At 44.6% G+C, this 27,824-nt stretch overlaps 2 protein-coding genes across 2 annotated transcripts in view; one reads left to right on the plus strand and one right to left on the minus strand.

Moving 5' to 3' along the window:
* Positions 1–27,824, minus strand: part of DLG1 (discs large MAGUK scaffold protein 1) — a 653,463-nt gene that overhangs the window by 531,601 nt on the left and 94,038 nt on the right. The window lies entirely within an intron of this gene.
* APOD (apolipoprotein D) lies at positions 1,414–26,964 on the plus strand. Its single transcript, XM_049776015.1, has 4 exons — positions 1,414–1,554; positions 20,101–20,222; positions 23,174–23,262; positions 26,526–26,964. The coding sequence occupies exons 1-4, from the start codon at positions 1,432–1,434 to the stop codon at positions 26,759–26,761; spliced, it is 570 nt and encodes a 189-aa protein (XP_049631972.1). The 5' UTR covers positions 1,414–1,431; the 3' UTR covers positions 26,762–26,964.

Raw genomic sequence — 27,824 nt, forward strand, 5'->3', positions numbered from 1 at the left:
TATATTTCAGCAGAGCTGCAGGTGAAAACCACATCAATGAAGTGGCCATAGCATGGGACTAGAGAACTAACTGGTAGAATGGGGGGTGTAGGAAAAAAAACAAGGTCAGAAGGGGCTCAGAGCCAGGCTGAGAAGCATGGCTCCCATTATCTCATTGAACTTACATCAACATTCTTTTCTTTTGTTTGTTTTTTGTTTTTTGCTTTTGGATCACACCCAGCAGTGCTCAGGGGTTACTCCTGGCTCTATGCTCAGAAATCGCTCCTGGCAGGCTCGGGGGACCATATGGGATGCTGGGATTCGAACCACCGTCCTTCTGCTTGCAAGGCAAACACTCTACCTCCATGCTATCTCTCCGGCCCCAAATCAACATTCTTAAGATTGGTATAATTATACAAGACACAGAAGCATCAGCTGAACAGGCTTTAGTGCACCATGCAGCAAGGCACAAATTAAAACTGGCTTAGAACAAGTCTCCTCTTGAGGTTTGCCATCTGACCTTAGGTGGTCAGAGAACCCAATCAGATGGGGAAGGATGAAGTGGGATCAGGAAGGTGTTCTCAAATGCAACTTATAAGACTAAATGTTGGGCTGGAAAGAGAACAGGGGCTAAGTAAAGCCTTAGTATACAAGTAAAACCTTGTATACAACTGACCTGGTTTTATGCTCAATGTCACATATGATTCACCAAGCACTAGGTTTGGCCAAGCACAAATCACTAACTAGGTTTAGCCCAGTATAAAATACCCTAAATGTGAGGGCCAGAGCGATGGCTCAGTGGGAGGGTGTTTGCCTTGCATGCTGCTAACCCAGAATGGACCTGGGTTCTATCTCCCGCATCCCATATGGTCCCCCAAGCCAGGAGCTTTCTGAGCACATTTCTGAGTGCATAGATTGGGTTTTGTTCTCTTTCTTCTCCTCTCTTCTCTTCTCCTCTCTTCTCCTCTCTCCTCCTCTCTTCTCTCCTCTTCTTCTTTTCTCTCTTTCTCTCTTGTTCTCTCTCTTGCTCTCTCTCCCCACCCCCATCCCCTTGGGTTCCTTCAAGCTCCTTTCATATCCTCTAACCTTCCTTCTGATTCCTGTTTTATTCCAGTTCATTCTACCCCTGCGGATACTGAGTAACTCTTGGGTCATGGCCACTGCCATTTGCCTGTCCTTGAATCATGCATGATTCAAGAGCACAAAAGCAGCAAAACAGATCCTGCAGACCCCAGGGTGTGCTCTCAGGGACAAACAGATTGGTGGGTTAGTGGGAGAAAGATCTCAGTGGGCCAACAGCTAGTCATTCATATGGGGCCTCAGGCAAAAGGACCAGCAAGCCCAGAAATGTGCCTCTGGTGACTGCATGTCCAAGGACCTAAGTCCTTGGAATCTCAGAAAGACTCTGTTGCTTTGCTTTCACTCACCTCCAGGTTCATCTACGGCTCCAAGATGGCATTAGCGCTGCTGTTGCTTCTCACACTGGTGGGCCTCTTCCAAGCCTCAGAAGCTCAAGCATTTCACCTGGGGCAATGCCCGATTCCCCCTGTGCAGGAGGATTTTGACATAAATAAGGTAAGCTTCCATGGATTTAGCAGTGTCCCATTTGAATAAGTGTCTACCAGCATGTTTTATCATTCTGTTTTATCACCAGAAGCCCTGGGGCTGGTACTGAGCCTGATTTGGGGTCCTCTAGTCTCTGAGATAAGAATTGGACCACCCGGAGAGATAGCACAGCGGCATTTGCCTTGCAAGCAGCCGATCCAGGACCAAAGGTGGTTGGTTCGAATCCCGGTGTCCCATATGGTCCCTCTTGCCTGCCAGGAGCTATTTCTGAGCAGACAGCCAGGAGTAACCCCTGAGCATCGCTGGGTGTGGCCCAAAAACCAAAAAAAAAAAAAAAAAGAATTGGAGAGCTAAAAATTTAAGGTTACTGATCACAAAAACACTTAACTAACTTTATTAGTTAATTAAGTTAATTAACTTGATTAACTTGAACCTTAACGGTGGGTAAACTGAGGCAGACAACGCCATAGAAGGTGACCTTCAGTGGAACCTGTAAGGAAATGTGTGGAATTCACCTCAGGTTGTCCCACAGGCAAAGCAAAGGCTCTTGGCACTGGCAAGACTGGTCAGCAGAAAAGTTGACTTGGGCTGGATATGGGGAACAGGCAAGTGTTGAGTATCTAGAGAATGTAGGGACATCCATGCAAGGACTTAGATGGGCCTTGAGGATCAGCTGCTGCACTACAAATAAAGAAGCTGTCAGAATGTGAACCTGCAACGTGAGGTTTAAAACCAAGTGTGGCAATGGTTTCAGGGACTACCCTGTCGGGCCAAGTTTTGTCTAAGAGGACAGAACTCTAGGGCTTAGTTGTTACCTGCACCAAAAAAGATGTCATAGTCTTCAGCATCTGCTTCTGACCCAGGGTGTTGAATAGACCTATCTGGTGGGAGAGACAAGAGCAGAAAGAACTAGGCTTTGAAACCTTGGTTTTGTGGATTACCTCACTGCTGACTCATGACCAGTATTTTCCCCTTTTAAGACCTTTTTTGTTTTTTTTATTTTCTTTTTGTTTGTTTGTTTTTTGGGTCACACTTGGCAGCGCTCAGGGATTACTCATGGCTCTACGCTCAGAAATCGCTCCTGGCAGGCTCGGGGGACCATATGGGATGTCGGGATTCAAACCACCATTCTTCTGCATGCAAGGCAAACGCCCTACCTCCGTGCTATCTCTCCAGCCCCTGATTTTTGTTTTTTGACCACACCTAGTGGTGCTCAGGAATGACTACCCACTCTGAACTCCTGGTAGTGTTTGGGGAACCTGATGGGATGTTAGTATTAAGTTGGTCAGTTGCATGCAAGAAAAGCATTCTACCCAACGTACTATGGCTCTAGCCTCAACCTTTCCTTCTTACTAGAGGTTTGACTTTTGTGAGAAGCCCAGTGAAGTTACTCTTAATCATGCATACCTCAGTGAGACTGAAAGTTGGAGATTTTAGGGCATGTATCAATTACAGATGATATTTGGAGACCTCACACAGGGGCAGTGGGCAGAGGTGATACAATAATGTTTATGCTCACTCACTCCATTAATGATTCTGAGCAATGCCTTTGTCCAGGTAATACCCCTGGATTCGCAAGACAAAGAAAGCTTTATCATTTGGGTTGTAAAACTTCAAAATACTTTGAATACATTGACCTTCTTTTATAAGAATTGTCTAAAGAGTGAAGCAAGATATTTACAATAAGAATTTATTCATATTCATATTTATTCGTATTCATATTGCAGAATAAGTGGCATTCAGGGCCAGGGAGATGGCTGAAGTGGAAGTGCATGCTTAGCATACGTGAGGCTCTAAATTTGATCCTAGGTACCATATGGGTCTGACTCATACAGCAGCCCCTGAGCTGCCAGCCTTGAGCACTACGCTGCCAATCCAGGCAATGAACTGGCAGGCCCACACTCATGGGCCATGTCCCCAAATCAACATACAGATTCCTAAAGTGGTTGCCACTTTCACTGGTTTTTAGTGTATTCATAGAGTTTTGAAACCATCACCACAATCAAATCTAGGACATTTCATCACTTCCCAAAGACTTCCCATTAACCTCAGTACTGAAGGGTGGCCCTGTGGCCCCAGCACCACTGTGACCAACCACCTTTGCATGGCCAGATTGAGCTCTAAGTCATCAGGCTCACACAACCAGGCTAAGCACCTCTGGAAGTAGCCCTCTGGAAACTGAACACTATGTAAAGCATGCGCTCTAGCCTATTGAGCAATTTCTCTAACTCTAACTCCCGTTATGTTTGGGTACATGGGTGGGTGTCATGCATATGTGTGTGACACACATGTAAGAGTTTTTGTTTTCAATTTTATTCGGCTTAAACCAAACAGTTATGTCATTATCAGTGGAATTTTCTCTATTTTATTTATTCTAATATAGAAATCCATTTTATTTCTACATATTAATCTATGTTCTTTAATTTTACTGAATTCATTTATAAGTTCTAAATGTTTATATAAGTTTATGGATTCCTTAGGATCTTCTGAATACAAAATCAATGCAAAATGAATACAAAACCTGCAAATACAGTTTTTCTTTTCTTTTCAGGCATCTTTTTAATATGTTCTCTTCATATATGTAAAGAAATTAAGACCCCAAAAGCTGAAAAGGCTACGTACAGAGTAGAGCATATACTTTGCATGTTGTGAGCCCAGGTTCAATCTTCAGCACCACATATGGTAATTCCTTGAGCAATACTGGGGGTGACTCCTGAGTTCAGAGCCAAGAATATCACCTGAGCACTTCCTGTATGCAAGTCACCCAAATGCTGAAAATATTTTTCAGAGAAATCACATAAAAAGATGAGGAAGCATGACATTAAAGAAAGTTTTTACCTCTGAGTTTTTTCTTTCCTGGACCACCATGTTTCCTTGATTTTAATTAGATATCACAAAGGTTATCTTAAAAATAACTACCAGTAATTAATGGTGTTAAATAAAATAGAGCCTTTTCTAAGTATGCCTATGCAACCAGTTGATGTTGTGTGTGTGTGTATGTGTGTGTTTATACGTGTGTGTATGTGTGTGTGAGTGTGTTTAGGACACACCTGGTGTTGCTCAGGGGTTACTCCTGGTTCTGTGTTTAGGGATCACTCCTCATTGACTCAAGTTACCATGTGGGGTGCTAGAGATTTAGCACAGTTGGACACATGCAAGGCAGGTACCCTTCCCACTGTACTATTGCTAATGCCAGTTGATTTTTAACTTTTTGCCTTGATAAATTATAATTAAGCTCATCAAAATGCATATCTTAATTAACAAGTCAAAGTTTTATGTCCTTGCAGGTGATGTTTGAATAGAGCTCAATGGCAGAAATGCATGCTTTGCAAAATGCTCTCAGTTCAAATTATGACCTTTTATTTGGTTTTGTTGAATAATTGTTTTTAAACTTAGAAAATAATTTTATTTAATATGTTTACTAGGTAAATATATCTACATGACTCAAAACTCTAAAGATGCTGGTTGTCCTAAAGATATAATGAAAAGTTATTCTCCCTCAGCTTCAGTTTCCCTCCCTTATAAAACTAGTAAAAAGAGTTTTGTTTTTAACTAAGTGCAGGGTAAAAAGGATACCAAGAACAAAAGAGTTACCTTTCTCTGGGCTGGCTTACTCTATTGTTATCAATGGGAATAGCACCCTGGGTGAGTCAGGAGAGGTAAACACTGCACAAGCTCCAACACAGTACAGACGCTTAAGTCTTGGAAGCTTCTGTGGTGCAGCTCTGAAGCTGTCCTGAGACCCAGTTTATCTACAGACCATGAGAACTGATTTCTATCACCAGGACTTCCACAGAGCTGTGATTCAAAGGCTAAGGCTAGATTATCCTTTTTGCAGGAAATGGAGAAGTGTGTCCCAACTTCTACTTGAATGCATTTTATTTATTTATTTATTGTCACACTTGCAAAAAAGAATTTTAGAAGACAATGAACAAAATGGTTTAATCATGCTGTGGGGGGGGGACATGAAAGAAGAAATTACTATATAAAGTAAAGGAGATTTTGCCCCCATCAAAGATAAAAAGATGTAAGCAGTTCCAGAATAGAGTGCACCAGGTTGTTTTGGGAAGCTGATTATTACAGTTTTTTTTCCCAGCTGCCTTATCTTAGGGCTTTATGTTAATCAGAATTGTGACTAGATTCATCAAAGGAAAGAACTTCAAATACTGGTGGTCTCTTCATTCATAATCTTTATTCCTGCTGAATTGTCTGTTCTAGCCTTTGGGTATGAGCTGTAGTCTAAGTCTCAGTTGGCAAAATCTCAAACATCTTGATCAGGTGATAATTTTTTTTGAGATCATTTTTTTTTTTTTTTGAGGGAGAGGCCAGAGAGAGGCTTTATTTCTTTTTTTTTTTTTTTTTTTTTTGGGTCACACCAGGCAGTGCTCAGGGGTTATTCCTGGCTCCAGGCTCAGAAATTGCTCCTGGCAGGCACGGGGGACCATATGGGACGCCGGGATTCGAACCGATGACCTCCTGCATGAAAGGCAAACGCTTTACCTCCATGCTATCTCTCCGGCCCCTTGAGATCATTTTTTTTTTTTTTTTTTTTGGTTTTTGGGCCACACCCGGTGACGCTCAGGGGTTACTCCTGGCTATGCGCTCAGAAGTCGCTCCTGGCTTGGGGGACCATATGGGACGCCGGGGGATCGAACCGCGGTCCGTCTCCTAGGCTAGCGCAGGTAAGGCAGGCACCTTACCTCGAGCGCCACCGCCCGGCCCCTTGAGATCATTTTTTATCTTCAAGTATATCTTGTTTGTTTGTTTTTCTCCCAGCCTTATTTTATTATTTAAAATTTTTGTATTAAGTAACTTTGAGATACAGAATTAAAAGTTTGCTGAGAGTTGAATCATACTATATTTCAACACCCAACCCTTCACTGCTGTTCATTCCCCACCATCAATTTCTACATTTCTTGGTTTTATAGCTTCCTAAGACTACCCACCATCTGATTGTCTTCTTAATATTTTTTGTGAATCTCTTCAAAAATATTATATACAATGAGTATGAACATGTTTGCAGTAGGCAGAATTATGTTCAGAGCCTAAGCCTTAAAAAACATGAATATGTTACTGGACATGGAAAATGTACCGTATGTAGATGTAATTAAAGTTATGAAACTTGAGATGACAAGAGAATCCTTGATTATCCACGAGTCCAATTTAGCCATTAAGAACTGAGAAGCATTCCTAGCTATGCTAGATCAGAAGTCAAATATGCAGTATGAGAAGAATTTAGACTTGGCTGACTTTGACAATGATGAAAGGGGCCACACACTAAGTGTGTGTGGGTTTTTTTGTTTTTGTTTGTTTTTTTTTGTTTTTCCTACAGTTTTCTTTTCTTTTTTTGTTTGTCTGTTTGGTTTAGAATTAGAGTTAGTGTTAGGATTAATTTCAGTTTAGGGTTAATGTTACTGTGCTACAAGGGTTGGAGTTAAGATGAGACTTAGGAGCCATCAATGCCCCCCCCCCATTTTCCTCCCCCATCCAAACCCCTGCCTGTCTCTCAGACAAGCATTCTGCCTCTCTCCCTCACTATCATTGTCATGGTAGTTGTCATTGTGGTTAGTGTTCTAGCTGCACTCAGCACTTTTTGTGGCAAACTTTATGTCACGAGCTAGTCCTCCCAGAGTTCAGCTCTATTGTATTTAGATATTATTACCGTACTGTCTTTTATTTTTCTTATATCCTACATATGAGTGAGATTATTCTATGTCTATCCCTCTCCTTCTGACTCATTTCACTCATCATAATAGTCTCCATGCCCATCCATGTATAGACAAATTTTATGATTTAATTTTTTCCTAATGACTGTATAGTATTCCATTGTGTAAATGTACCACAATTTTTTTAACCACTCACCTGCTGTTGGGTGCGGGGTCCTGAAGCCCCCCGGAGGGGCCCGGCCAGCGGGGATCGGCTGGGGAGGCTCTGGGACAACCGCACCTTTATTTTGTAGAGCAGAAGTTCAAACACACCTGTAAAAAATCTGAGAGAGGTTAATAGTAACGACCTAAGGCAATGTCTCACTGCTCAAAGGCAACTTTATTTGACTACAGCTCCTTCTTATATAGTGAAGGAGAAGGGGGCAGTACAAAGGTGATGTCAATCACACTTTTGGCGCGAAGGTCCATATAGGGCAAGAATACATATCAGGCTACAAGGAACAAAGAAAGTAAGTCATTCTCTAAATAAGGAAATGGGCAGTGGGCTAGGGGGCTGGATGACCTTCAAGTCATGATGAACGTGCTGTTTCCATGGAAACTTCTAGTGACCTTCTAGCTGCATTCCTAACTGCTTAATTATCAGGAGGTGATGGAAGATGTGCCTGCCTCAGTGATTTTGAACAGACAATGTAACATATACTTATTGATAACAGTTTCGCTGACTTCGGAATGTAGAGTGGCCTTGTTTCTGATAACGGTACCGGGCAGTGTTGCTCTCCTCCGGGCTAGAGTTAATTATATCCTGCAGCTGCACATTCCTTTCTCTTTAGCTCAAAAACTTATAGCAAGACTGCATGTAGCCTTTAGGTGAAAGGCTGGACTATGGCAGAAAGAACAGCAAAATGGCCTCAAACAAGTCACAGTCCCCAACATCTCCCCCTTTCTCTTCTATAAAAAGAAGGAAAGTCGTGAGCGGGTGGAAGAACCGTGTCTTAGGCTACAAGGTTTGACCAGGTTGGACACGGCCAAAGCCGCATTTAAAAGGTGGCTACAAACGCCGTGGGTGTGCGCAGAGATCCGAATTATGCGCTGTAGCCTTTTTGGGCCGTGCCCTAACTGGGACCTTGCTAATCCCGTCGTAGGTGTCTCCACAGCCGAGAGCACACGTGCCGGAGCAAACTCCGTCTATTAGCTATGCGCTCTATCTCCTGGAAACTTAGTGGCTGGAAGGGCGGCTTGTTGACTAAAGCCAAGTTTTCACAGGAGTCACGCGGGGTTAGACGTTGGTAATTAACCTGAATAGAGGTTTTGTTGTTTCATCTACCTGATTCTTAATAAAGGCAGTGATTTTGCGGAAAATCCATGGGCCAAGAGAAAAGAGCAGCATGAGGCTAATGAGTGGGCCCAAAATAGTGGACAAGATAGTGTGAAGCCAAGGGGAAGAGAAAAACCAACCCTGGTACCAACCTTGTTCCTCATCGAAATGTTTTTGGAAGTCTTTTATACCGTCACCAATGTGTTGAACGCTGTTCCTAACTAATCCAGTTTTGTCTTTAAAAATACAACATTGTTCCTTAAGGGCTACACAGACTCCCCCTTCTTTCATAAGGGCAAAATCTAAAGCACGACGATTTTGGAGAACAACATCAGCAAGGGAGCTAACAGTATCGGTGAGAAACTGCAAACTGTTTTTGATTTCATTAATATCTTGTTCTACCGCTTGAGTGAGAATACGAAAATTGGATTGGGAGGAGACAAGAGAGTAGATACCAGTGCCAGCGCCAGTAGCAGCGCCAACAGCAAGGAGAACTGCAAGTGTAACGGAGGTGAAGGGCTCACGACGTTGTCTAGTGAGGGATTGAGAAGAATATGGATAGGGTGAAGTGCCTGGAGAGGGAAAAGTATACTCTGAATGAATGGTGATTTTTGGAAGGAGAATAACGAGAATACAATAATCATGTGAAAGGAGAAAAGAAGAACGAATGATGAAGGGAGTAAGGCCAGAAGCACAGGCAAAATAAGTACCATTGGGAGCTAACAGATAAAGTTCCGAAGAGGAAGAATTAGAGAGGTTAATAGTGTTGTTGCACACATTAAGTAGTTGGCTGGGAAGCAGGGAGTCGTTAGGCTTGAGGCAGAGGCCAGAGCCTACGACTTGTCCGACTGTAATGCCATGTTGAGGTTGAGCGTCCCAACGGAGGTTAGAGGGGTTGGAGGTAGAGGAAAGATTGCCAAAAACTGCAACACCTTCATAGAAGGGAGGACGAGGAGAAAAACAAAGCCAACAGCGTTCATAGGCAGAATCTGTAAGGGCAAGAGCAGAAGCATTCATGAGATTGAGAATAACCTGAGAGGACGGAGAAGGACCGGAAGGCATAGTGAGTTGTCGGAGAGACGGGGGTGCAGAAGGAAGAGGAGAGGGAGGAGAAGGCACGCGAAGTGGAGAACCTGAATTAGGGTGAAGAAAAGTATTAGGACCAATGGCGAGGGGGCGAGAAATTGGCAGTTGTTTAAGTAAACGGAGGGAAAAAAGAAGTCCAGGGTCGGTACCCCGAATGTAAAGTTTGAGTCCCCATTGGACAGCTTGAGTCCAGTGATGCTGACGTCCAGCAGCAGTAAAATTGATGAGGATGGGGTTACACCAACCACCGGTAGCAGAGGATGCATCACAGTTTAGAAAAGGAGGAGTTGGGGGGCGTGAAACGGTGATGAAGTCCCAAGAGGAAGAGGGTTTCCAATAAGCAGTTCCGGTGGTTTCACAGCCCCAGGAGGCGCAAAAGTGTTGGTTATGAGAGCCGCATTTATAATCGCTGGAGCGGGGCCGGTGGTGACCAGGGCAGACGTAGAAGGTGGTGAAGGGGTGGCGTAGGACATCGCGGCGAATAACAGAGTTGCAGCCGCCGTTAGCAGGGGAGTAATAGTCATCGGGGTCAACAGCACGAGGTTGAGGCAGGCGGAAATTGGAGGTGCCCCAGTATAGGCTTGCACCCATGGCTAGGGCACAAAGGTCGACTTGCAAGACCGGCCAAGGGATGGAGGTAGAGAGGATGGAGGTTTGGTTGGCGACATCGCCGGCTTCATTGATGATTTGCCAAATGTAATTGAGGACTCGGTAGCGTTCGTTGTTCTGGGAGTGGCAGACAGAGGGGAGTTGGAGCAGCAACAGCAGCAGGAGGGCATGCATTCTCAACATGAGTGGATGAAACGACTATGTTGGCAGCGATGGGTTCTGGAAGAGAAGGAGGAAGGGGATTCTCAGGGCTGGGGGCCCTGGGCGTGTTATAGTGCTTAACCAGCCGGTCTGGAAGCCAGCGGGTGTTGCCTGTGTCTATGTCATGGACACAAGCATGGCCTTTGCCCCAGATGAGGACGGGGTGTGGCCCTTTCCAGAGTCCAGTGCGAACATCTTTCCAGAGGACTGACTGGAAATCAGAGGCAGTGTTGGGATGCCAATAGCGATCAGCCGCAGAGCGGTTGTGGAGATCGAGCGACAAAAAATTAAGCACAAAGAGTGCATGTGCAAGCAAGAGGCGGTGCCTGCCGTGGCGAGCATACAAGGTTTCACTTTCGCCAGAGAGCTTTATGAGCATGTTTTTTAAAGTTTGATTAGCTCTTTCCACAATGCCTTGACCCTGAGGGTTAAAGGCAATTCCTGTTTTGTGCTGGATGCCAAACTTAGCACAAAAGTTTTGAAATTTTTGGCCAGTGTATCCGGGGCCATTGTCAGTTTTAAGAACTTTGGGCACTGCGAGCGTGGCAAAGCAGTGCAGCATGTGAGCAATAACATCCGCAGAGGACTCCCCAGTATGTAGGGAGGCATAAATGAAGCCACTGAAGGTGTCAACAGTGACATGAATGAATTTAAGCTTGCCAAATGCCGGATAGTGGGTGACATCCATTTGCCAGAGTTCACCAGGCACAAGGCCGCGAGGATTAACTCCAACGTGAGGTTCAGGGAGAAGAGAAAGGCAGGATTTACAAGAGCGGACAATTTCACGAGCTTGATCACGAGTAATAGCGAATTTAAGACGCAAGGTTTGAGCATTAAGGTGATGAAGTTTATGGGCAAGAGAAGCTTGTTGTAGAGGGGTATTTGTAGGGGATGGAGTGGAGGTGGAGAGAAAACAAATAGCTGAAGAGGGGGCACGGGTGGCTTCATCTGCAAGGGCGTTGCCGAGTGTAAGGGGGCCAGGCAAACCTGAGTGTGCACGGATATGCGACACGTAAAAGGAATTGGTTCGTTGTAGAATGAGCTGTTGAATGTGGGAGAAGAGTGTGAAGGCGGGAGTAGAGGGTTTAATAAAAGGTACTGTTTCTAAAAGTGGCAGAGAGGATGCAATATAATGGCTGTCTGTATACAGGTTAAAGGCTTGGGGAACAGAAAGAAAAACTTGATGAACGGCTTCCAATTCCACAAGCTGAGCAGAAGTGTGTGAAGTAGTGAGTGTACTTGTGGAACCATCAACTGAAAAGGAGGCAGTACCATTAGAGCTACCATCTGTAAAGACAAGAGAAGCGGAAGGAATGGGTTGATGTTTAGTGAGTCTTGGGAAGACAACAGGATGTTTGTTAAGGAAATGCAACAGTCTATCAGCTGGCATGTGTGTAGACAGGGTTCCTTGAAAATATGTGAGAAAGAGGAGCCAGGCTTGATCCATGTTTGCTAGCCAAGCTAGCTGATTATGTGTATATGGAAGAATAATTATGTCAGGGTGTTTAGCGAAGAGTTTGAGAGATGCCTCGCATCCCTGATGTAAAAGATGGAGGACAGAGGAAGTGTATGTAGAAAGAACCTTGGAAGGTGAGGAGGGAAGATGAATCCAATAAAGGGGGGCGGATTGCCATAGAACGGCAGTAGGTGTGAAGGCTGTGGAGCATACAATAAGTTGGAGATTAGCAGAAGGGTTATAGTATGTAATGAATTGGTTTTGGATGGCGTGATTGACAGAATCAAGTGCGGCACGAGCTTCTGGAGTGAGAGAGCGTGGGCTGGAGGGGTTGGAATCTCCTTGGAGGATATCAAAAAGGGGTTTGAGATCACCTGTGGTGAGTTTAAGATAAGGGCGGAGCCAATTAATGTCTCCAAGAAGGCGTTGGAAGTCATTAAGTGTTTTAAGGTGGTGTGTGCGAATTTGAACCTTTTGAGTTTTTACCTGAGAGGGCAATAATTCAAATCCAAGAAATAAGTGAGGCGGAGAGGTTTGTATTTTGTCTGCAGAAATTTTAAAGCCCTTTGAGGATAAGAGAGAAATTAATTTTGTAGAGACTGAGTGTATGAGAGATTCATCAGGACAGGCAAGAAGAATATCATCCATGTAGTGAAGAATATAAACTGAAGGATAGGAGTCATGGAAGGGATCAATAAAGGAAGCAACAAATTTTTGGCAGAGTGTAGGGCTATTGGTCATTCCTTGAGGTAAACTTTTCCATTGATAGCGTGGACAGGGGCCAGCATGATTGGGAACTGGGAGAGAGAAGGCAAAACGTTTACAATCCTCTGGGTGAAGGGGGATGGAAAAGAAACAGTCTTTAAGATCAATAATTATTTTAAATGTGTTAGAAGGGATTGCAGACGGCACGGGTAGGCCGGCCTGGGCTGCTCCCATGGGAATCATAGTTTTGTTAATGGCTCTAAGATCATGAAGAAGGCGCCACCTGCCGGATTTTTTGCGAATAACAAAGATGGGTGTATTCCAGGGGGAGGTGGAAGGTTCTATATGTCCAGCCTCAAGCTGTTCTTTTACAAGAGCTGAGGCAGCCTGGAGTTTTTCACTGGATAAAGGCCATTGGTTTATCCAAACAGGAGTGTTAGAGTGCCAGGTGATTTTTTTCTACAGGAGGCATAGGGGTGCTGTGGACTGATACAGTATAAACAGAGCTGAACCCAAGACCTTGACGGCCAGGATTAGGAGAGGGCTGAATGGGCTTAGATATGCCCTGCAAAGATTTCCCGAGGCCTTTAGAGGGTGTGTATCCCTGTTTCATCATTTGAGCAAGAGCAGCAGGGTTTTTGCACTTTACAATATAAACACCCATTTGTTCCATAATATCTCGGCCCCACAAATTAATGGGCAAGTCAGGAACTATGTACGGACGAACAAGCCCGGTGTCCCCGTCTTCGTCCTGCCAGACCAGTTTATTGGCGCTAATTAGGACTTGCTTGACTGTGCCCGCGATTCCAGACACAGAATCCAAAGAGGCTGTGGTGGGCCAGTCTGGAGGCCAGTCAGCAGGAGAAAAGCAGGTGGTGTCTGCACCGGAATCAAGAAGACCCGTGAAGGGCTTGCCTTCAATAGTGATAACAAGGGGGGGGGCTGGGTTGGACTGTGCCGGCTGACTGGGCTCCGAGGCCGGGACAAAACGTTGGAATTGACGGCGCGGGGCCCGGAGCTGGCCCCTGTCGGAGTTTCCCTGAGCCGAAGAACGTTGATTAGGCTGCAGGGGATTGCCATGTATGTCTTTAGCGGAATGGCATTCTGCGACCCAATGGCGGCCGCGGCGGCAGCGTGGACAAAGTGGAGGACGGGGATTGATTGTGCCCGTCTGCATAACTGGGGCTTGGCGTTGAGGGCAGTTGTTGGCAAAATGGCCAGGTTTGCTGCAAGAGTAGCAGATGTGGCCTTTATTTTGCCCTTGAAAAGCAACTATAGCGCCAGCTACTTGGGTGGCAAAAGAATGGGCATTTTTGCAAAGAGAAATCATTTCCTCAAGAGATCGAGATGGCTTAGGGGATTTTAAAATCTGACGGCAGGCGGGATTGGCATTTTCAAAAGCAAGTTGTTTAACGAAAGGATTGGAGGTGTCTGTAATGCCAGTGGTGCGGTCAATAGCTTCAAGAAGGCGAGAAATAAAGGCATGATAGGGTTCATTGTCAGCTTGTTGAATCTTAGCGAGAGGGAGTGTAGGGGTAGAGGAGGAGGGGATAGCCTTCCAAGCTTTGAGGCCGGCTTGGGAGGTGAGATTAAGCAATTGATAAGGGAGAGAACGTTGTGCTTGAATGGTGTCATAAGGCTTAGAGCCAGAAACTTGAAGGAATTCGAGCTCATGACCACGGGTGAGCTCCCTGCAGTTGTTAATAAATTCAGCTTCCCAAAGGACAATACGCTCGGGTTTAAGACAACGGCGAACAATGATGCGCCATTCAATGGGAAAAAGATTACCACCATAGGAGAGACTTTCCAAACAGGAGAGGGTATAGGGGGCTTGAACGCCATAGTCAAGAACAGCCTTGCGAAGCTCCTTAAGGGAGGCCTGATCGAGGTCTTGAATTTCTATATCCTCGCGGAGGACTGAACCAGGGCCATGGTGATAAGAGGGTGCGGGTGAGATAGGGGGAGCTAAGGGTGCATCACCCGCTGCCTCAGGGGCAGAAATGTTTACGTTGTCTGCGGTTTCAGCTTCTCTCGAGGAGGAAGCCGGAGCTTGAGGACGGGAGGGGGTGCCGAGAGCAGCGTCCACGGAACGGGAGAATCGCTGCCTGAGGGATTGAATGCCCCCTGCAGACTGTGAACGGGTGACCATAGGATGAGAGGAGGCAGACGAAGAAGCAGGGGAGGCCTGAGGAGGTTGTGGAGCAACCGGCAGGGCAGGGACGCCCGAGGAAGGATGTAAAATCATGGGGTACGCCTGGGTCCCATAAGGTTTTGCTGCCTGAAGCAGCTCAGCAAGATCTCTCTCGTTAATAGTAAAATAGCGTAAAGGAGTCTCACCCTCCGGAGGTTTGGTATCGCTAGGTGGGGCGTCTTCTTCTTCCACAAATGAACCGTGCTGATTTGAATCGGCCGCCATGGAAATTGTGTCCACTGTGGCTGATTCCTCGGAATCGCGCCGCGCCCTCTCATGGGTGCGGGGATCAGCGGGCGGAGGGAGGGGTAGGTTAGAACGAGGCGGTGGAGGCTGCTGAGGCGGAGGCGGAGGAAGATTTTCGCCATTAGGAAGGAGAACAGGAAAGGTAGCAGCGTTAGCAGGTTTTAGTTCACGAGATTGATGAAACTCATTAGTGAGTTGGGAGATCATGGATGTAATAGTAATAAGGTGAGAATCTAAAGCAGTAGGCTTAGGGGGATCCGTAAAGGCACATTTTGGAGGAGCAGGACAGTCATAAGGAGGAGGAAGAGTTTGTGTGGTTTGTGTGACTAATGAACCATGACAGGCATCAGTTTCTTCTATAGGGGTTGGGGTGTTTTGAGAAATATGTTCTTGAGGTGGAGCAGAGGCACAGACAGAAGCAGAGGAGGGATATAAGCGAGAGGCAGTAGAGAGATCTTTAAGAGCATTTGTTACTTTGGAGACAAAAGTAGAGGCAGGAAAGCCAGTGACGGAGGGAAGACAAGAGGAAGGATTTTGAGGGGTAGAGGGGAGATGAGAAACAGAATTAGAACGAGAGGGAGTTCTGGAACACTCACGGGAGACTTGTTGTACATGAGACTCAACGGCATGGATGATGTCTTTGGCGGCTTTGGCATTTTTTGTTACAATGATGTCTCTTAACAGGCTCCAATATTGGAACATAATTTTCTCCTTTTGTGGATCATCATTATTTACAAAGTAATCACTCATTTCTTGTCCTATCTTGTCCCAAGTGGAAGCAACAATTTCTGGACAGGTTATAACGAACCAAGGACACACATCATGAATAAACATAAGAAAATTACAAATATCTTTTTTGGTAACCTCTATATGTCTGCGTTTCAATTCAGACTGTATATCTGTAATGAATTTAAGCTCAGTACTCAATGCGGCACCCATGGTACGGATCCTATGGGTGAAGCCCCAAAAGCCAATCAGGGGCGGCGGTCAGAACGACTGGAAAAAACTGCAGTTTAATATTTTTTTTTTTTTTTTTTTTTTTTTTTTTGGTTTTTGGGCCACACCCGGTGACGCTCAGGGGTTACTCCTGGCTATGCGCTCAGAAGTCGCTCCTGGCTTGGGGGACCATATGGGACGCCGGGGGATCGAACCGCGGTCCGTCTCCTAGGCTAGCGCAGGTAAGGCTTACCTTACCTCCAGCGCCACCGCCCGGCCCCGCAGTTTAATATTTTTGATCAAGGCTAACTCGTTTCTACGCTTACCCGGATGGGGTTTCCCAGCGATTTATGAAAGAGCTCCGGATTCGCCGGCCAGAGTCGTTCGAGTGTGGTGGTGGTCTTCTGCCCCACGTTGGGCACCAAAATGCGGGGTCCTGAAGCCCCCCGGAGGGGCCCGGCCAGCGGGGATCGGCTGGGGAGGCTCTGGGACAACAGCACCTTTATTTTGTAGAGCAGAAGTTCAACCACACCTGTAAAAAATCTGAGAGAGGTTAATAGTAACGACCTAAGGCAATGTCTCACTTCTCAAAGGCAACTTTATTTGACTACAGCTCCTTCTTATATAGTGAAGGAGAAGGGGGCAGTACAAAGGTGATGTCAATCACACTTTTGGCGCGAAGGTCCATATAGGGCAAGAATACATATCAGGCTACAAGGAACAAAGAAAGTAAGTCATTCTCTAAATAAGGAAATGGGCAGTGGGCTAGGGGGCTGAATGACCTTCAAGTCATGATGAACGTGCTGTTTCCATGGAAACTTCTAGTGACCTTCTAGCTGCATTCCTAACTGCTTAATTATCAGGAGGTGATGGAAGATGTGCCTGCCTCAGTGATTTTGAACAGACAATGTAACATATACTTATTGATAACAGTTTCGCTGACTTCGGAATGTAGAGTGGCCTTGTTTCTGATAACGGTACCGGGCAGTGTTGCTCTCCTCCGGGCTAGAGTTAATTATATCCTGCAGCTGCACATTCCTTTCTCTTTAGCTCAAAAACTTATAGCAAGACTGCATGTAGCCTTTAGGTGAAAGGCTGGACTATGGCAGAAAGAACAGCAAAATGGCCTCAAACAAGTCACAGTCCCCAACAGTTGGGCACTTTGGTTGTTTCCAGATTCTGGCTATTATAATTAGTACTGCAATAAGCATAGAGATACAGAGGGCATTTTTGTATTGTGTTTTTGTGTTCCTAGGGTATATCCCTAGGAGTGGTATAGCTGGATCAATATTCAGTTTTTTGAGAAATATTCATATTGTTTTCCAGAAGGGTTGGACTAGATGTCATTCTCTCCAGTAGTGAATGAGAATTCTTTTCTCCCCACATCCCTACCAGCACTGGTTAATCTAGTTCTTTGTGATGTGTGTCAGTCTTTTTGGCATAAGATAACTCATTGTTGTTTTGATTTGCATCTCCTAGATTAGTATAGATGTGGAGCATTTTTTCATGTGCCCTTTGGCCATCTGCATTTTTTCTTTGAGGAAATGTCTGTTCATTTCTTCTTCCCATTTTTTTTTTTTTTTTTTTTTTTTGGTTTTTGGGCCACACCCGGTAACGCTCAGGGGTTACTCCTGGCTATGCGCTCAGAAGTCGCTCCTGGCTTGGGGGACCATATGGGACGCCGGGGGATCGAACCGCGGTCCGTCTCCTAGGCTAGCGCAGGTAAGGCAGGCACCTTACCTCCAGCGCCACCGCCCGGCCCCTCTTCTTCCCATTTTTTGATGGGGTTAGATTTTTTTCTTGTTAAGTTCTATTTGTACTTTGTATATCTTGTATATTAGCCCCTTATCAGATGAGTTTGGGTGAGTAGCTTCTCTCATTCTGTGTGTGCCTTTGTATCCTAGTCACTGTTTCCTTTGAGGAGAAGCTTCTCAATTTAATCTAGTCCCATTTGTTTATCTCCCATTTGTTTGGACAGTGGAGTTTCCTTCTTGAAGATGCCTTAAGTCTCAATGTCATGGAGTGTTTTGCCTACATTTTCTTCTATATACCTTATAGTTTTAAGTCTAATATCAAAATCCATTTTGATTGGACCTTTGTGCATAGTGTTAAATAGAGGTTTGAGTTTGCTTTTTGAGCATTTTACAACTGTTGATCAACACTGGCTCATGCAAAAGTCTGCAGTCAGTGGTTTAAATTCACCATCAGACCTGTAGTTTTCAACCTCACACATGTGGACTAGCAAAGTTCTACAAAATGGCAAGAGGACAGATTCCAGCATTTCCAGCATTTTCAGGAATGATTTCTAGCATTGTAACTTTGGGATAAGTCCTGGATTCCACCAGGTGTGACCCAACACTCTCCACCCCCTCAATAAATGTAGAGGCTTTGAAAGGAACCCCAACTACAAACAACCAGCACCTTGAGTTTAGCGTAGTGATCCCTGTTTAAATTTCTGACCAACAAAAGCATAAGAAAGTTAAATTGTGTTGTTTGGAATTCATATGATATGTCAGTATAACAATAGAAAAACTGTATTAAAGACCCCCTCCCTTTAACACAAAAAACAGATAGCTAAATACATAGGCTCTTTTGCACCTGGCTCTTTGCCCATCACAAATATCTTGGAGATAATTGCACATCATTCTTAAGAGCAAGTGCATAACGTGTATGGGCATAACATCATTGATTTACCCACTCCTCTCCAAATGCTTATGTGGGCTGCTTCCTGCCTTTTATTATTACAAACAGTGCTGTGATGAATAACCTTATACATACATCATCACTTATTATCAGGAGGATACAGTTCCCAGAAATCAAGTGAATTTTCTGGGGTAGAGTCAACATATTTTTAGCTTTGTTAGATGTTGCCAAATTGTCCTCCATGAAGGTTGCCAATTGGAGCAGTTTCTGCACAGGGCACTCACTATACAGAGCAATGTTTTCCATGCTTTCATGCTTGACTCCACTTGCTCTCAGCCTCAGATGTGCTTTTTCTTTAAAGCTGATATTGGAGACTGGAAAAATAGTTACAGAGGTTAAGTCACTTGCCTTGCATATAGTCTATCCTATTTTAATCCCCAGCATCATAGTTCCCCAAGCATTTCCAGGAATGATTTCTAGCACATAACTTTGGGGTAAGCCCTGGATTCTGCCAGGTGTGACCCAACACTCTCCACCCCCTCAATAAATAAAATTAAATTGACATTGTACATAAGGGAAGCAAAAAGAGGGTTCCTATCCCTTTAAAGGTTAAGATATCAGTTAGAAGAGGCCTCTTATAATTGCCAGTGGGGCCCTGAGGCTGGAGTGTGGGGGAAGATGCTGCCTTGCCAGATTGCTCCTGCAGGATGATTGCTGCCATATTGTTAGAGAAACTGTTGGACTCTCTGCCCCTGTTGCCTTTTGTCACTTCTCCTACTGTTCTTTTTTCTCAGGGAGAGCCCTGGCTGACTCCTTGCCCTGGTCCCAGCCCTGGCCCTCTCTCTCCCTCTCTCGGTCTAGGGGGTTAATTGTAAGGCCCTTGGCCTCCCTACTTTGACTTTCCCTCAGTTAAACCCTGTTTCTAACCCTCTCTTATTGGGGTTTTGTTTGGTCCTGACAAGGTACACTAAAGTTAGAAAGTGAGACTAAATCTTACTCCAGCAGGAGAATGATACAGATCTTTCAAATCCACATCACTCATCCAAAGACTATGATCATTATCCTGTGTGGGGTCACATGAGGAGAAGTTAAACTGCTCTGAAATAACTAGTCCCAGTGAATATTTTCGATTTTCTACACAATTCAAAGATGTCTTGTAGAATCACAAAATGCCTGAGAGGGAAGGCGTCTTATATCTCCAAGCCTAGGACTTTTAAATAGCGTTTAGAGTTTCACACAGATTTTAGCTAAAGGAGATACTGCCAATGTATCTAAATAAAGAACACTTTTGGACTCGAATATGGCATTCACCCAATGCCCACACATCCGATTCACTCAATCTCCTTTGAATCAATCTCTTGCTTGGTCACACTGGGAACAATGCGGCCCATTTTGCCTGGTTTCCCTAGCAAAGGGCTCTGCTCAGAGAGACAACAAAGGGGAAGAGTTTGCAGGTCTCCGGAGAGCCACGAGTTTTGCTCTGCTGTTGTTGTCTCTGCAGTATCTTGGAAGATGGTATGAAATTGAGAAGATTCCCACAAGCTTTGAGAAGGGAAGTTGCATCCAGGCCAACTACTCACTAATGGAAAACGGAAACATCAAAGTGATAAACCAAGAGATGAGGTGAGTGGTATGGTTTCAAAGGCAACATGGGTCCTGGAGCCAGCCCTGTGGAGAACTGTCCTGGGGTGACTGTGTGTCCTTGTCATTGAGTTCAGGGAGGATATAATCATCCCAAGAGGAAAGCATTTGGCAGGTGGGATGGTGGGCTCTAGAAGTTACTCATTCATTTTCATGACACTTGCTGAGCACTTTGTATACCCTGGAGCCTGTGAGAGGCCAAAGGAAACACACTGCATGGCCACATGCAGCCCAAAGAAGGCCATAGGAATTGAGATACAGACCCCAGAGACCTCTCAGAAATTTTGTAGGCACTACAGCTGCAGCCAATATATATATATTGGGCCACACCCAGTGACACTCAGGGATTACTCCTGAATATGCACTCAGAAATCACTCCTGGCCAGGGGATCTGTCCTAGGTTAGCATGTGCAAGGCAAATGCTCTAACACTTGCACCACCTCTCTGGCCCCCATTTCCAATATTTTGTCTCATTCTAAGAGCAAGAGTGAGAAAAGGGCAGCAAACACCTAAGCTCTCATCCTTTGTGGGTATTTAGAGATCTTCTCCACCACAGCCCAACTCACAGGTCTCTCTACCTATATAAGAACAAGATCATGAGGAGAAAGTTTTGTTATTTCAGGAAAATAACAGGTCCCAGTTTTTTCAGGTCCCAGTTCTTTGTAACTTCAGATGAATGGAAAGGCTGAGTGAGCACAGAGCTCTGTGGTGGAGAGCATAATGTGTGTACTGAGGCCCTGGGTTCTATCCTTGGCATGGCAGGCAAAAACTTAAATAAAAAAAAAAAAAAAAGAAAAAATGAAAGAAGGGGCTGGAGAGATGGTACAGGTAAAGAGCTTACCTTGCATGTTGTCAACCTGGATTTGATCCCATCACTATTGAGACTAATTCATAAGCAAAAAACTTTGAAAGAAGGAGGGAAGGGCATAGCTAGAAATCTGAGCAGAATGCTCTTAGTCAGAGATTTTCCAATGTAGAGCAGCTGGTTTAGGACTGGGACATGAATGATTCAGCCTTTGGAACTGGGTTTCCATGGTTCAAATCCTGTTTGTTTTTTTTCACTTCCTAACCAAATGACCTTAGGTTAGTTATGATAATTCTCTAGGTCTTTGTTTCTTCCTCTATAATTACATTTGCTCTGCCCCTTAGGGTGGTATGAGCATTCAGTGAGCAAGCACATAAAAAGCTCTTAGGACAGTGTTTGGTAGATAGGTAGGCATCATTTAATAGCAACTAGCACCTATTCATTAGCCTGCCACAGCCTTGAAAGCCCAAATGCATTTTTCCCATAAATAGTTTGAGAGTTTTGATCAGAGACTGGTGTTTTGAAAATGCCAGTCTGGAATAAAACCTAAAGATTGTGAGGAAAGAGTCTGCTGGAAAGGAACCAATTTTTGCCCAGTGTCTGTGTGCAGATAGAAGCTGGCCTGAGTGGCTTTCTGGCTGAGTTTCAAATGACAGGGCAGGGCAGGCTCTTCAGCACTTCTCATGATATACTCGGAGTCAGTGTCTCTGCTAGTGTTGCTGCATGCTGTCCTGACCTCCACCCTTGCCCGTCCTGTTGCTTGGTGTCTACTTGCAAATATAACCATCATTACTGTCTACAGTCTACTGACATTGTAGTGCATTCCATTGCTCTTTTTGCAATTTGTTGGCCCACTCAGGATTGACCAACAGGCCTGTGTCTGATTCAGAAGAGCAGCACTTTTTTTATTGTTTTTTTTTTTTGTTTTTTTTTTTTTTTGTATTTGTTTTGTTTGGGAGCATACTCCTTTTAACTCTATGCTCAGGGCTCACTCAGCAATTATGGGGTACCACAAATCAAACCCAGGTTATGGAGCCAGAGAAATAATATATTCCCAGAATTAATTCCCAGGAATAAATCCTGAGTGCAGAGCCAGAAGTAACACCTGAGCACGACAGGGTGTGAGGAAAAAGGAAGGAAGGAAGGAAGGAAGGAAGGAAGGAAGGAAGGAAGGAAGGAAGGAAGGAAGGAAGGAAGGAAGGAAGGAAGGAAGGAAGGAAGGAAAACTGCCAATCTGGTACTTCAAGGTGGCACTAATTATAACACATCATTCTTTCTTTATGGAACATGAATAAAATCTGATGCCTTCGAGATTCATGGAAATGACATTGTTTCTTCATTGCCTAAGCTGACCTGGCCTAATGTCCAGATCTTCACACTCAGTCAGAAGCTTGCTGGACTATCAGGGATCTCAGCTCAACTTTTTAATGGGATAGATAATGTCATATACATTACTGATCCCTAAAGAGTGGGAGACTACAAATCTCTAGTTCCATGATTTGCATTAACTTGCACAATCAAGTTTTTCCTTTGGCCCATTGTTCCTCTTTTTTTTTTTTTTTTTTTTTTTTTTTTTTGTATACTCTGCTATGCTCAGGGGTTACTCCTGGCTCTGCACTCAGGAATTACTCCTGGCAGTGCTCAGGGGACCAAATGGAATGTTGAGAATCAAACACAGGTCAGCTGTGTGCAAGTGATACCCTATTCACTGTACTATTGCTCCAGTCCATTGACCCATTTCTGTTTTTAAACAAGTATATTGAATTGTCTTGTTTATTTTTTTTCCCTTCATCTTTTTCCCTCTCTGTGTAGATACTTGGACTAAGAAAAACTCTCACGAGATCATTGTGAACAGTTCCCAAACAATCCCCAAAACACCACTGGCATGCTTGTCCCTAATATAGAATCCAATTCATTGCAGCTGTTGCTTTGATCACTCCAAAGCTTGGTCTCAGAAACAGTTTCAAATGAAAGGGAAGGGAATAAAATGAGAGATGAGTTCGAGCCAGAATCATGATGCTGTTGCCATACTCCTCCATGTCCCAAGTTTAAGTTTTCATAGTTTTTGGCATTTGGTGAGTTCATGGATTTTACCTTAGTAATTTTTTTTCCTAAAAATTTCTTACAGACCTGATGGATCCATGAATCAAATTGAAGGAGAAGCCACACAGAGCAACATTACGGAGGCTGCCAAGCTGGGAGTGAAGTTTTTCTGGTGTAAGTATCTACTTTTTGCAGGACTTCTCAGGGACAGGAAAATGTCAGCTAAAGATAAGAGCCCTGGGCAGAAATAGCCCTTTCATATCCAAGAGTCACCCAGAGTGATTCAGCACATCATTGTTTATTGAACATCTACTACATGAGATGGCTGTCAAAGACACTGAAGCAACCATGATTCTTGCTTCTGAGTGGTACGAGTCTCAGCACAAATAATGATAGACACAAATGATATACCATAAATAACAGTTTGTGTTGCAACAGAGGAAGCACAGCTTGGAATGCAGGGTCTGAGCAGTAGGAGCCCAATCCAGTCTTGTTAGTCAAAGGAAACTGAGATGTGAAAAATGAGTAGTTATTAGCACCATCAGATGTGTAGAACCTTGGAAGGAAGAGACGGCAGGTATGATGGCAAATTAGCATCCTCGTTTGGTCTGCTCTTGGCAAATGTGTGGATTCCCTGGGTGAGATTTAACTTCAGGAATTTGTTCTTTGTGTTCATTCACTGAGAAATGAACACAGACAGTGGAGAAATGAGCAAACATTATTGTTAGAGTTGAGAAAAATACATGTAAAAGAGCAGTTCAGAAAGAATTGCTTGGGAGGCCATTTGGGCACAGACACTAAATTCCCAGAAGCATGAGAAACCCATCTTTCTGCCTAGAGAAGGACAGAGTAAGGTCTTATTTTATAGATTAAGGGAGAATTTCTGCAAGAGGGGGATGCCATTCCTTCCATTTCTAAGATCCCAGAATAACTGACCACTCCACAACCAGCCCTGGGACAGGAAACTGGAAAGCACATGCCCTGTGGCTGGCACAGACTTCACACTACCCCTTTTTCCTTTTTTTTTTTTTTTGTTTGGTTTTTTTTTCCAAATAAGTCCAAGTGCAGAACTGTTTGGTGATGAGGGCAAGGTCATTGGACTCTGTAGAGGCAAATTTGGAACAAGCATTGGTTCCAAGTTTCCTCTGAAGAAGGGGATAGAAAAGAAGTTCTGTTAGGGATTGCCTTACTGCACAACCTTCATGGAGCTTGGAGACAGGAGGAGCTTTAGGCTCGATAAGCAATAGAGGAAGACATTATCTGTGGTTGAAGAGGTCAGATGTGTGCGTTAGGTCTTGCTGGGAGTCTTGGATATCATTGGAAAGGGTGTTCCAGGTGGAGAAAAGCAGGAGAGGTAGGTGGAACAGAGAAGAGGCTGGTGAGGGCCTCCAGGCATATGGTGGGGAGGTGAAAAGCCCCTGAGAGCAGTAGGAAACTGGGTTTCTAATAAAAAGAAGCAGAAGTGATTGTCATTGTAAGGAAGTTTCTGGGTCCATACACACCTGAGAGCTAGGTGCTGGGGAGGATGAACAGAATGTCTGAACAAGCAGGGCATGAGCTGCTATAAGAAAGGGAAGAAGGGGTTTGCTGAAATCATTCCCAACTAAAGAATTCGCAGTCCATCTGGAGCCCATAAAGCAGTTGAAAGGCAAAGAGCAAGTATGATGACTATCTGCTCTCCCAAGTGAGCTGCAGGCTAAAACCCCAGGGGCTGGAAAAGAAAATCTGAAGCTGTGCTCAGCCCAGGCCTGCAGGTTTCATTGTCCACCTGTCTTCTATGAATGTTTGTGTTTTCTGGGTATAAGGAGTTGGAAAGTGGAGGTAGGGATCTGGGGGAAGCAGGTTGTCATCTGGGCTAGCCCTCCTGAATTTCCTCAGCACCAGATGAATCCCACATATGTAGACATGCTCTGACCACTCATATACTGTCTCTTGCCCTTTCTGGGGGGGTCGTTCACAAGGGCTGGGTCCTAGTTAGACTTGGCAAATAGAGTAGATATTTGAGGGGTGGGAGATAGGAATCAAATTCCAAGTTTCACACATGCCAAGCACACACTCTACCACTGAGCAACCTCCAGTCTTGGGAGGGATTGTTCTTGAGTGGAGGAGAGGAGAGGCTCAATCCAGGAAAGTAAGTCAGCAGGACTGCATATGTGTTCAGATCTCTTCTGCAATGGGACCAGTGCACTGTGTCTCTCCTTGGGATCCAGCTTCCATTTCATTTCAACAAACTGGCAAATGAGTTTTTCCTGGCTTGGACATTGGCTGCAGAGGTCAAGTTCCTAAAGAAAGTTCTATATTCCCTGTAAATTCTCTCTCAATCTCTTATCAAAAAATCCTTGAGTCATTTCTCAATACCACACAGATGTCAATCAGTGCTATAATCTACTGCCTTCTGATTTACCCTAAATGTAAACATGGAAGGATTTTTGAAAAGACACCCAAGATGAAACAGAAATAAACCAACATTCACCCCTGCCTCCCACTGCTAGGCAGGTTTGAGAGGAAGTTGGGTGGTACAAGCTCAGAAAGTCTAGGGCTGGGGTCTCAAACTCAATTTACTTGTGGGCCACAGGAGGCAAAGTCGGGGTGATCAGTAGTAAGCCTTGAACATTGGGGGGTGTGACCCAAACAACTAAACAAAACAAAACAAAAAAGATTTCTCTAGGGCAGGGCCACAAAATATTGTATGGAGGACCGTTTGGGGCCTGCGGGCCGCAAATTTGAGACCCCTGGTCTAGGGCCTCTCATCTAAAATTATTTAGGTTATGAAGATGAAGGGGCTGCAAAAAAACAGAACAAAACAAAAAACAAAAACAAAAAACCGTAGCTCCAGCTGATCCAGGTGCTGATTGCAGGAGGTTGGAGAGAGAGGATGCAGCATCTGGAATCAAAGCCAGATCTACCTTGAACTGCATGCTGGACCTTATACTTTTACACTCTTAGATCCACCTACCCAAGTAGGACTTCCATTTTCACTAGCACTAAGTGCAACCTGTCAGTTCAAAGGATTTGATCAAACCCCCAATTGCCATGGATTTTTGAAGGGAAAAAGGAAATAAATTGATATTTCAGAACTTAGCCAAAAATTCAGAATGGTGGTGGTGGGGGGAACCTGTCAGTCCAAGGTGTTTGATCAAACCCCCAGTTGCCATGGATTTTTGAAGGAAAAAAGGACATAGATTGATAGTTCAGAACTGAGCCAGAAACTCAGAATGGTGGTGGTGGTGGGGAGCTTTACAAAAGTTCTATTTATCCCCAGTTTAGAATCTGGGATAGGTGAGGTGGGAGGAGGCTTAGAATTATTCAAAGTTTCCTTATGATTTCCACATGCATGAATCCCCATGGATTCATCCATGGACTAACTCAGACCCCAGAGCCTGGCTTCTGTGGGAAAGGCCCTCTTGATCTCTAATACTACCTCTTTTGGTTCACAGTGATGCCATGGGCTCCATACTGGGTCCTGTCCACCGACTATGAGAACTACGCCCTTGTGTATTCTTGTACCACCATTGTCTGGCTGTTTCATGTGGATTATGTTTGGATCTTGGGAAGAAACCCATACCTCCCTCCAGAAACAATTACGTATCTCAAAGATATCCTGACCGCTAATAACATTGACATTGAAAAAATGACCACCACAGATCAGGCCAACTGCCCTGAGTTCCTGTAGTCATTCACTCCCTCTAATTTCTTACACCCCACAGCACCCTTACACTTCTGCCAATCCCTGGTCCTGGTCCCCTTGGAAAAGCATAGCAAATACAGAAGGAAATGTTGATAGTGAGAGGCAGTGGAAAGGAGTTCGCTCAAACGCTTAGCCACATACTTCATGGTTCCTTATAAGCCTAATAATAAACATGCTGGTCACCTGCAGTTCTCAGAGTGAATTCTGAATTGGATTATTTACCATAAATTGTTTTTGTTTTTGTTTTTTGTTTTTGACCATACCTGGTGATGCTCAGGGGTTAACTCCTGGCTATGCGCTCACAAATTGCTGATTTGGGGGATCATATGGGATGCTGGGGGATTGAACTACAGTCTGTCCTAGGCTAGCTCAGGCAAGGCAGACACCTTACCGCTTGCACCACCACTCTGGCCCGGAATTGGATTATTTACTGTGGAATTTTATTTACTTGTTTATTTGGGGGCCATACCCAGCAATGCTCAGGAGTTACTCCCGACTCTCTCTACTTAGGAACCACTCTTGCCAGTGCTCAGGGGACTAAAGGGGGATGCCAGGGATTAAATCCAAGTAGGCTGCATCTCTCTAACCCCATTATGGTTGGTTTTTATGTTCCAAGATAACATTTGCTGATAGTTAAGCATCATGCTGGAGAAATCCTAGACTCCCAGCAGTCTAAGTGTAAAGCCACACCCATGCTAGGCAATCCAGAACCAGGAATTGGTTCTGGGTGCATCGTGCACCAGCCCTCCTGTAGGCTGATCCCCATTTTGGGGTTTTGAGTCTCTGACTCAGTTTCCTGGAAATAATGTACTTTCCTCGGGAGGTCTTCAGAGTGAGACAGAAGAATGGGCCAGGGGCAGGAAAGATAGCACATGGTAGGGCATTTGCCTTGCAGGCAGAAGGATGGTGGTTCAAGTTCCGGCATCCCATATGATTCCCCGAGCCTGCTGGGGCAATTTCTGAGCATAGAGCCAGGAGTGGCCCCTGAGTGCTGCCGTGTGTGACCCAAAAATAAAAAAGAATAATAAAATAAAATAAAAAAGAATGG

Source organism: Suncus etruscus, chromosome 6, assembly GCF_024139225.1.
Source record: "Suncus etruscus isolate mSunEtr1 chromosome 6, mSunEtr1.pri.cur, whole genome shotgun sequence".
NCBI classification, from domain to species: domain Eukaryota; kingdom Metazoa; phylum Chordata; class Mammalia; order Eulipotyphla; family Soricidae; genus Suncus; species Suncus etruscus.

Coding starts and splice junctions, on each gene's coding strand:
- APOD (XM_049776015.1), top strand. CDS start 1,432: ATGGCATTAGCGCTGCTGTTGCTTCTCACACTGGTGGGCCTCTTCCAA. Junction 20,223..23,173: donor GTGATAAACCAAGAGATGAG/GTGAGTGGTATG, acceptor AATTTCTTACAG/ACCTGATGGATCCATGAATC. Junction 23,263..26,525: donor GGGAGTGAAGTTTTTCTGGT/GTAAGTATCTAC, acceptor TTTGGTTCACAG/TGATGCCATGGGCTCCATAC.